Source organism: Clytia hemisphaerica, unplaced genomic scaffold (genome assembly GCF_902728285.1).
Source record: "Clytia hemisphaerica strain Z4C2 unplaced genomic scaffold, Clytia hemisphaerica genome assembly, whole genome shotgun sequence".
Classification (NCBI taxonomy): domain Eukaryota; kingdom Metazoa; phylum Cnidaria; class Hydrozoa; order Leptothecata; family Clytiidae; genus Clytia; species Clytia hemisphaerica.
The window spans coordinates 396,255-407,047 of record NW_027104057.1 but is presented as its reverse complement, the minus strand read 5'-3'; the positions used below and the strand labels follow the sequence as shown (position 1 = coordinate 407,047).

The following is a 10,793-nucleotide window of genomic DNA, read 5'->3' as shown; positions in this document are numbered from 1 at the left end:
AAAATAAAACGTGCAGCAGCCAAAATCAACCAACCAAGATTTGTCATTCAATTTCCGAGACAGCGCTACGATTCTTAAGGCCTTGTTTATATGTTAAAGTAAAAACAATTCCGCACTTGTAAATGGGTCAGTGTTGACAGTGTAGACCTAAAGCTCTAAACCAGCATCTAATAACATGAAAACCAGAATATGATTCTTCAATGGGAATCAAAACTATAAAGTGCACTTACAAACTTCAATATGTCAGATCTAACAAAATTAATAACTGCATTGTCATCATTGACAATAAAACAAACGATTTTCTGTCAAGAGCCTTGTAAACATCTCAACAACTTCCATTGTAATGATCCATCACAGCTAGGTCTACCATTTTTAGCGCGGTTTGAGGATTGAGCCAAGAACACTTGCAGAACGCCGCGCAGGTGAAAAACTTCAATCTGTCCCGGTCATTTTCTCAAGCGAAGAGTAAGCGAAGCAATTCTAGCTTTACGATAGTTCCGCGGATAATCAGTGGATAGTATTCAATTATCACTATACCTTTATTATCTTTCCTAGAACTTTTGCAAATAAAAGGAAAAATAGAAAAGTTGTTTTTTTACTGCTCTATTCACATGAATTTGAAAGATCTTTTATGTGGCATTTTGGTGCAAACTGATTTTTGTCCGACTTTAGCTTAAGTGCTTGAGTGTAGCATAGGGAATTTAAAATATGCGTTTCTCGTAATTTTTGTATGAAGAGTTAAGTCTATACTGCTATAAACAACATGAAAACTTAGAGTATGATTATCAATTAGTCAGATAGACTACCTTATTGGAACTAATTTTTGCAGTCGAAAAAAAAATCCAAATATCCTTAATGCTAAAATTAATTCCTGCGAAAATTAGTTCCAATAAGGTAGATGAAAAAAGAGTTTTTTTTATTAAAGCTAATTCAAAACTGTACTATTAAAGTTGCAAATTTGTGCGCGAAGGTGAAACAAGTGAAATTGCTTACTTTTTGTGGAGTTTGTGGACGAAATCAGGAAGAAATTGACTGAAAAGATTTTTGTCCTAATACCTGCATTTTTATCGTCGGTATGTAGTTGGGACCCCCTCTCCCCCTTATCGGCCCAATGTCGATAGATAAAAAATTCAAAAGTATTTTGTCAAGGACCCCAAAGTAACATTATACACACAATGTCTAGGCAAAAAAGGGTAAAAAAAGACATTACCGTAGTGTTGTTATTTTGATTGCAGCTGAGTACAGGAAGCTCCAATGTTCCTAACTGTCAGTTGGTAAGCTAAATTAAACATACAGACAATATGGAACGCAATTGAATGCATTCAAACTCAATAGAATATCAATCTAATCTGAAAATTGCGGAAATATTTTTGATTGAGATTCAATCGCATTCGATCGATTGCATTTTGATTTGGTTAGATTGGTTCTATTGTCCGTTCCATTTGATTGAGACTGTCTGGTAATAACAGCACTGTCACCATTTGAACTGAAAGAATTGAATATACCAATCCCCTGTGATGTTATTTTCACCCGCAATGGCCATTTTTCTCAGAACAGAAAGAAAAAGTACAGGATAATTTAGTATCACTTTGATGGCTCAGAGTCTTTAAATATTTCCTGTCTAAACTCGTGCATAGTTTTTGCTTTGTTTTTATTTGGTGGATGAAATTTACATGGCTCCCCCCCCACTTTTTTGGGGGGGTGTAAATCTAAAATCGGCCTAAAAGTGGGTGGGAGATGTCTCATTTTTTAAACTCAGATGGGGGGCTAAGAAGTGGGGGGACCTGAAGGGCTGCACTAAAGTTCTGGGGGCTAATTACAAATTAAGAAATCGTAAAAATATTTTTTTGTTTGGTTTTAATGCTCTGTTTTTAAATATTCTACTGTTTTATTTTTATCTGCGTGCGAGAGGGGGTGGTACACACACCACAAAAGAAGACATTCCATTAAAAAATATATAACATATTGAAATCGAAATAATTTGGTGCCGAATTATTTTTCTTTGCTGGGACCTGAACCTTTAGATTTCAACTGGGACCTGAACCTTACTGAAAAGTTGGGGGACCTAAAACTTAGATGGGACCTAAATTTGTTGGGGGGACCTGGAACCCCATTCGGAGCCATGAATTTATGTTAGCTGGAGTAGACTTCAATCAAAATGGTAGTGTCAGTTAACTATTTTTTGTGGTTGAAAAAAAAATCGAAAAAAGGTATTTCGCAGGAATTTTCACAGTTTTGCCCTATTTTTGACACATTTCTTTCATATTCCTAGGGGTTTTTCAATTTTTTTTATAAAAAGTGGCTAAGTTTGTTTGTAATTTGTTTAACGTAGTTCCCTTAAGGTAGTGTTCAATTATCATTCCTTTTATTTTCATATCTTGAACTTTTGTAAAAAAAAAAAAAATAGAAAAGTTGTATTTTTCACTGCTCTATTCACATGCTGAATTTGAAAAATCTTCTATGTGATGTTTATTTATAAACATCAAAAAACAGATATTGTCCTTGGGTCCAAATACCTTATTACTTTGAATAAAAACCCCCATTCTTTTAAATGCCCCTACCTAAACTACTGATGTTAGATTCGCTTGTCTATAGATGACTACTAGATTATGAGCACCTTCGTTTTTGTAAATAGGAGTAACATGATGCAAGTTTCCAATCTTCAGGTCAGATTATTCTCCTTCAGTCAAGCTCTTGTTCATTATACCGGAATGAGGTTTGGTAATCTCTCCCACAAGTTAACATTTTAAGATGGGTTTTATTGGGACCGAATGATTTGTTGGTATCAAACTCTTTAGTATTTTTAGATAACATCTCTTTGGTTATTATAACAATGATCGTCAATTATTTCCTGGGTCTTGAGAGTCCGAGAGTTAACCTTTTGGCTCATTAGTTAAAACACTGCAGAATTGTTTTTTGAGAATACTCACCTTTTCATGATCTTGTTGAGAGGAAACTCCGCTAGCAGATTCCATCTAACGTTACAAGTGTGACCAGAAAACTTTCTGATTGTACTTGGCTTTGTTTATGTTTTGTTTGTAGTTCTGACAAGCTCTTTCTCATCATGCGATTCACCCTGTTTTCTGTTCTTATGTAGATTTGATGGTTGCATCTTTTTTCAATGGTGTAAAATTGATATTCAAAATAGGTGGGAAGTTTGGCCTCTGACAGGCTGTAGGTTCTGGTTCGTTTTACATTTTAGAAATTCCAAAGGCACACTTTTTGAAAAGATTTTCTACTTTTTCTTTTTGTATTTGCGCTAGTGGCTGGCTCATGCACCTTTAAGGGTACAATTTGGTAGTCGTTTAAAAACCCTATATGGCTTTTTGGAAAACTCAGTGATTAGTGCATCACTACATGACACCAAATTTCATGTTTCTTCAGATTACTTAAACCTTTGACGCTCGATCCTCATCTGGTTCCTTGATCTGTAAGTTTAGTGCTTTAGATGAAGTAGTTTTTCAATGATCATCTTTCTGTAAAATTATTTAGCCCCAAGCTGTTAAGATTTTTTGACGTTTTTGTTTGTTTCTTGGGACCATTTTGCCTTTTTTTTAACAACTGATTGCGAAATTTGCAAATTTACTGTTGACTTTTAAAGGGTAAAAGGGACTGTATGATGTCACATGGTTATTTCGATTTTTTTAAACATTTTTCAGCTTTTTAAATGAAGAGAATTTCTAAATAGGCTCATTTTATTTTGTACATTTGAAAAGTGCATTTGCACGATACTCGGAGTAGTGTACTTTTGATTTTGTGATTAACGATATCTTTTAACATGTTATGTCACATGGTTTGGAAAAACCTTCAAAATGGGATGTCTCGACTTTGAAAGGACTTTGACCCCCCCCCCCATTTTAGCAAAAATTTGATGGAAAATGCCATGATAGGTGTCATGAGGTATTTAGGTGACATTAAAAATTGACAAAATTTGTTGCCAATTTGGTCCTGACGACGTCACCTAAACCAGAAAATAGGAAAAATAGGATACAATATCTTCTTTGGAATGAATTTGAAAAAGGGGGCTGAGCCCAGTAACATTTTTTGGAAATGTAAAATAAATATCATTGCCATGCAAACAGTGGAAGAACGTGGGCATTCTGGAGCGTGTGCAATCTTTTTTATAGATCATTTTTACAAACACATTTTTATGTATTAGGAAGTCTTTTGCAAAGGGAAGTATTAGGAAATCTTTTACAAAGGGAAGCATTTTTCTGCAACTAAGCTCTTCATAGTTTCCAAAAGAAAAAGCTCTTGTAGCTACCAAGTTTTGCTTGATTGAGATTTCTTACCATGTCAATAGGAAGGTTTTAAACGATTTGAAGCCAAATAACCTTATGTCAATTTTGTGACCCATTTCCCTGGACTTTGGCTTTGAGCTTGCGTCCGTGCTCTGGTTTGATATCAAAAGAGTTACTTTGATAATTTGCTTTAAAATATTAGTTTATAGGGTGTAATTAAAAATGTATTGAAAAATTGAATAATGATGTTACCAAATTGAATTCAAAAGATGAATATTGGGGGCTATTCGTAAGTTTTGTTACGTTTTATTTCTTTGAAGAAATTTAGTTTTAGTTTTTATAATTAATTCCCTCTATTTTGGTAACTATCACAACATATGGGAAATATTAATTAATAATAGCCCTTTTCTTTTTCACCATTCAACATAAAACTAACAAAACTTATTAATTAAGAGGTCCCCCAAAATATATTCCTACTGTGATTTGTAGAGCTTTCAGTAAAGAACTGGCAAAGGAACAACTTCAAGACATTAAACGTAAAACCAAAGCAGAACAAATTATCAGAAAACAAAAAATCAAGCATTTATCAAACCAAACAAATGAGTTTCGAAGGTATTTTTTCCTTCATTATCTAAAAACACGTTTTATTGTAGATTCTTTCAATCGTACTGTATGGAAATGACTCTCCGAGCGATTTGAAGTACCTGAAAATTCTTTAAACGCGGGTTTAAACGGTATTGAGAGCAGTCTATAGCGATCTAATTTTTGTTGTAAATCGGCCTTCAGACCTTTTAGAAAATATGATTTTGAACGGTCCTGGCTGCGCGTAGATGCTCATGGCCTGCTCGTTAGACCAGTCCTGGCCGTTGGTTACACTTGTTCTAGACCACTCGTTAGTCTTTGTTAGTAGCGATTACATCAAACAATTTGTTATAAAAGGATGGGACCGAGCACATAGAACTGATCTCGTAGCAGCCTTTGGTAAAGTTATACAGTTCATTACCAGCCCTCATAAGATCGTCTAAAAACCGGTCCGATTTTCAGGTACTTAAAATTGCTTATGGAGTCACATACAAGAGACTATTTCACTTGCATTCAAGCTGGTGTTATTATTATTATTATCATATCACCAGGATTTCAAATTAACATTTTTCTTACTTTTCAAGGAAACATGAAGAGAAGAAGAAAGTTCATGAGGGCGACGAAGAAAAGAGAAGATTGAGAATTTTGAAAATGCGTAAAATTAGACAAGATTCTGCTACTGAAAAATTCCAACGCAAACCTGAGAAAAAAACACCCATTGTAAAACCTGAAGGTAAAGGAGTTCTGTGCTCAAATCGAGTTTCTTTAACATGAGCTTTTTTTATCGCTTAGGAAAATATGGTAGGTTTTTTTATAGAAAAAACTGGAACGTAGGGCTTTGTGAAGTGAGGTTATATTTTCAAGTTCAATAAGTAGATCGCCCTTTTTTCATTGTAGCCAAACCATCATCATTGAAAGATGGGAATTATAATGTTGCTGGACACGTGATCGAAATAAGAAACGGTGTTCGTGTACCATCAGCTAATGGACGTCGAAACACAGCACAAGAGCCAGAGCAGAACAATCTCGTTCACGTGCATCAGCAAAAATTCCAAAACACAGTCTACCAACCTGACTCATACCTCAATCATCACTTGAAAAACTTATTTGGCGATGATAGAATCACTGAGAAGCAATACTCAAATAGACCAGTACCGTCACAACAAAACATCCCACCTTCTTTACCTAACCATCATCCCGATTCAATGAATATTCCCTCCTCTGGTACCACTAGTACCAACCAAGACATTTTGTTTATCGACCGAAAATCACCCACTGATAGTTTATGCAGCAATGATAGTCTCCATGAATCACCTTTGGAACAAAAATTGCTTCGTAGTAGTTTGAAAGGATCCTCAGCATTAAAAATGGCTTCTTCATCAACGAAAAGTAACTTTTTCAGATAGCGTCGAATTTAATGATGGTGATGTCAAACCAGTGTTTACTGCAATGTCAGCTAGAGTTCCTTTATACCAACGTCGCGTCGAGAATACTAAACCAGAACCTTCTACACAAATTACTCCATCGCCAAGCTTTACCAAAGTTGAAACGCCCTCAATTACTACTGAACAGTTACTGGACCAATTAAGACAAGATGCTCTATTGCCTAAATATCCCTCAAACGAGGATTTCTGTTATCCTGACAACGTTCCTATAGCCAATCAACCTTCAGAAAAGGCCATGATTACAGACCATTCACCCAATACTCAAATCAACGCCATTGAAAATTCATCCAACAATGATACAAGTTTCGCAGATTCACTCATTGATAGTATCGAATCTGATGATACAGAAGAGCCTGATAAGCCACAAGTGCCAATAATCTCTTCAGCTTCACAATCAACAAACGTCACCACAAATACGATCTCACCACCACCTTCAGTTACTTACGTTCCCAGTCACACCACGCTATCGTATGTGCCGAACTTTGTACCTCGAAACACAGCAACAATCACAAATCCATATCCTGGAAAGTCAAATATTTTCACACCTTCTCGACCCTCAAACTATGTTACCAAGCAAGAAAATCTAAACAATCCTACCACGACAAGCACCACTTCACATAAACAAGTGGACGATCAATTTCGCAATGAAAGCTACAGTCAACCTCAACAGAAAACCGATACTAATACTATTGAAAAGTATCAAATGAAATCACTTGGGAATAAATATGATCAATCGATGCAAAATCATAGAGCTTTCGAACAGCCACCGTTTTCAACTCCAGTTGCTAAAAATACAACTCATTCAGACCAATTTTCACATCAAAGTCATCAGAACTATTTCTCCTATGTTAATCACAATCCAGTTCATAATTCGAATTCCAATGTTATTAAAATTCACTCAGATACTGTTAAACCTTATCTTTCCGATCTCTTACTCGAAGATCGAAACAATATTTCTGAAAAGCAATTTGAAAAGCAAAGCTATTCAGATGATGACAATGATAATGATGAGCCAGTGTTTGACCAAGAACTAGATACTCAAGAAGACGAGTTCTTTAAAACCATAGAAGCAAGTTTAGCGAGTGTAACTTTTAATAGTGTCAATAATAATAAAGAGAAACCTACACAGGACGAAATGAACAAAAGGCCAAAAAATAAGCCGCACGGCGAAACAGAATCAGATTCTCACATAGAATCACACATAATTCCGACAGACAGTGAGAAGATTTCTACAGCTGTGAAAGATGGTACTTCTATCCCTGTTCGAGTACATTCAGGGAACGTCCGTAGAGGTCGCATTATAGTGAGCGCTAATGAAAAGAAAAGGAGAACAGTTAGTCATTTCTCACCACATCCTCCACCAATCTCCAAAAATGAAAGTAAAGTAGATTTTAAGTCTACCTCAGCTCCAAAGAAAACCAACAAAGAGACTACACAATCTAAGAAACATCCAAGTTCTCCTTCTACCAACGCTAAGAAGACACCAACTAAGAGAAACTCTTTCAGTTCAGGTCACCACATGCGTCAAGTCTATTCACCACCCACTACAACGACGCTGAATAAATATTCACCACGCTCGAAAACAACCCCAAGTAAAGACACCAACAAACCTTACCGCGGTACATCTCCAAAATCAAAGCCGGTTCAAAAGCAATCATCCTTCACAATTACAAAGAGAGATCATAACAACAATTTTTTAATAAATAACAACAATAATAACATTGCGTATTATAACGATCATGTGAAACAAAAACAACCCTCGCCTCAAACACCTCGGAAAAATAGTGATTATTTATCAAAACAGAACCGTATAGCACTCGACAAAACCCCAACAGACGAAGAAATCAATAAACTATGGGCAAATGTACGGAACTGCTTAAGTACGGAAGCACCCGAGCAAGCTTATTCCGATACTGCATTCATAGCACCAAAAAGGGTCCATCACCAGCGTACTTTCTCCGGTTCTCTTGTGCGGCGCGTCAGTAATGACTCCTCTTTATACCAAGGTGGTGGAAATCACCATCAAGCCACAAGCAATCGAAGATACGGTTCCCATGAAGCATTAAATCGACCCAACTCCAATTCCAGCTCTAGTTCAAGTGCGTCTAGTTTTTCCAACCGACACGCTCTTTTACCACAGAGATCGAATCGAATTTTGTCTCCGAAACTGGTGATCGACAGAAACAGTAACTTGAGCAATAACAGTAACACGTATTTTACCAGAAAGAAAGATCACGCGCTTTCTTCACACCATAAGAAAGATAAAGAAGGTAAGACTTCTTCATTTTGCTTGAATTTCTTTGTATTTTCTAATATAGACGTATTGTCTGTATTAAGAAGGGGAATTCTGTTAATTATTGTCAACTTTCCTTACTTATGTCCTTCCCATAGGGGCAGTTTGGGATTATTACAATGTATTTTCCTTTTAAAGTGTATATTCAGTCTTTTTCAGGGTTTAAGAAACGTAAATACCTTGAGAACCGGCATTTAATGTTTGGGAATGCTAAGAAATCATTTTGTCCCGCACTATCAACTTGGTTACAACTTTCCAGTCTCACCTTTTTTATCATTTTGCTTTACACATAGTTACGGAAAGTATGGCAACATTTTTAGCGTTAGAAGAGCTTTGCAATGAACAATCTCTGACACCACGACAAACGGAAGCTGTCTTCAAAGTCTCCAAAAGTTTGATAAAGAAACAAATGCATGCAGAGGAATCCACTAAAGGTAACGTCTTCATTTTTTTCTTATTATCAATAATAGTCAAATGATCAAAAAAAGCTGTCGAGTGTTTTCAAAAAAAGCTGTCGAGTGTTTTGAACAAGTTTAACAGGTTGACAGTCATTGGCTAAAAGGATAATCGGCTATTTTTCATTTTCATGAAGAAAACTTTCACCATAATGTTGCATTGCAATTAAAAGTTATCAAAAAATAGATGTAGAAATTTTCTTTTCTGTGATATGACGTTGATTTTTCACTTCATTTGCAGTCGAGATAATAACGTCAAAAACCTGTTGACATTGTCGGAATGGCTTGATTTTGAAATCGCCTGAATCTATTTTAGCTATAACTGTAAATTTCCTAGATATGGTGTTGACGAGACTTTTTCTCAGAAATGGCTGCTCTATCTCATTCCTCCTAACTAAAAAGAATCTATTTTTCATAAAACCTTTAAACGTAAAACGTTTTGACTTTCAAGTAAACATTCCATTCCTAAAAAAATCAATTGACGTATCCACGAAACATCAAGCTTTTGATTGGTCATCTCTCCATTTTTTTCAATTCATCGTTCTCTTTGCAGGACTGTCAGCACTGTCAATAGAAGAACGTAAAGTGATGGACTCTCTTGATCGAATCAACGATAAACTAAAGAGTAAGTTCTCAACTTCATTTGAGCTAGAATCTAGGAATGTCTGTGTGTTTGTGTGTATGTTCCAAGGCTTTGGGGCAGCCTGGAGACTTCAAAAATTATCGGATTTGGCTGAAATTTGGCACACTTGATCCTTGGGTGAATATCTGGGGTGTTTTTTTTCATTTTTCAAAAATCTCGATTTTTGAGTTTTTAAGTTTTAAAGCTAGTTTGTTTTGCTACAATCGGGTCTTTGAATAATCTGAAGCTACTGAAGTTGAGTCCAGTGCGTTGCGCAAGTTCGACTATTTTTCATAGTAGGGTTTAAGAAAAACATCATGAGATGTCAAAAGGGTGATGATTTTATCAAGGGTAAGCTGGGGGAAGAATCAAATCAACGCTGAATAGAGTCTGACAAAACTATATTTTTTAGCATATTTATCATTTCGTTATTTCTAGGGCAAGACGAGTTGCAAAGAACATTAAGTGCAAAAGGGAGGTGATGTATACTTAAAACTGAGGGCTAAAAATCAATCAATCAATTAATCAATTTTATCAAATTTTATTATTGTGCATATTGTAAATAATCACAACAGAATTTAGTATTATTATTATCATTTTATTCAAAAAATTAATTTATTCTAATTGAAGAAAATCTGAAAACAATTATTTAAACAAGAAGCCCAAGGGCATGAAGGCCCAGCATTAAAAGTTTTGTTTCTAAATAAGAGTGATAAAGTTTGCTTAAAATCATCAATCTAAATTTACAAGCTTTTTTATATTGAATTGGCACGAATGTGGAGCAACATTGGTCTGAAAGAGGAAGAGAAAAACATTTTTTTGCTTATATTAGCACAATATAACAAACTGATATGAAACATGTGTCTAACATGAAACGGGAACACTTATTTATGTAAAAATAAAACTTTTGAAAAATCTTTAACAAACATGATTGTGTTAAAGCTCTAACTAAAGGGAGCAAAAACAAATGATAAAAAGTAAAATTAAAAAGAAACTAGCCTCGAAAAATTTTTCCTGTAACCACAGCGGCTGCAACCTCAACAGCAGCACTCAAAAAATGCAAAATTTGTATATAAAAATGTCCATAAAAACTGAACAATTTGGAGTTATTGGCTGAAATTTTGTACAGTGACTCACTTTCAGATGCAGATCATA

The 10,793-nt window shown here is 35.3% G+C and overlaps 2 protein-coding genes across 2 annotated transcripts; both read left to right on the top strand.

The window, feature by feature from the left end:
- The first annotated feature begins 4,443 nt into the window (after nucleotides 1-4,443).
- Nucleotides 4,444-6,229, top strand: LOC136812262 (uncharacterized). Its single transcript, XM_067068749.1, has 4 exons — nucleotides 4,444-4,530; nucleotides 4,731-4,853; nucleotides 5,408-5,556; nucleotides 5,721-6,229. Exons 1-4 carry the CDS (start codon nucleotides 4,511-4,513, stop codon nucleotides 6,227-6,229), a joined length of 801 nt encoding a protein of 266 aa, XP_066924850.1. The 5' UTR covers nucleotides 4,444-4,510.
- Nucleotides 6,230-6,272: 43 nt separating this feature from the next.
- On the top strand, nucleotides 6,273-10,286 carry LOC136812260 (probable WRKY transcription factor protein 1). The gene is made up of 4 exons (XM_067068748.1): nucleotides 6,273-8,538; nucleotides 8,855-8,995; nucleotides 9,570-9,641; nucleotides 10,077-10,286. Exons 1-4 carry the CDS (start codon nucleotides 6,273-6,275, stop codon nucleotides 10,118-10,120), a joined length of 2,523 nt encoding a protein of 840 aa, XP_066924849.1. The 3' UTR covers nucleotides 10,121-10,286.
- The last annotated feature ends 507 nt before the right edge of the window (nucleotides 10,287-10,793 follow it).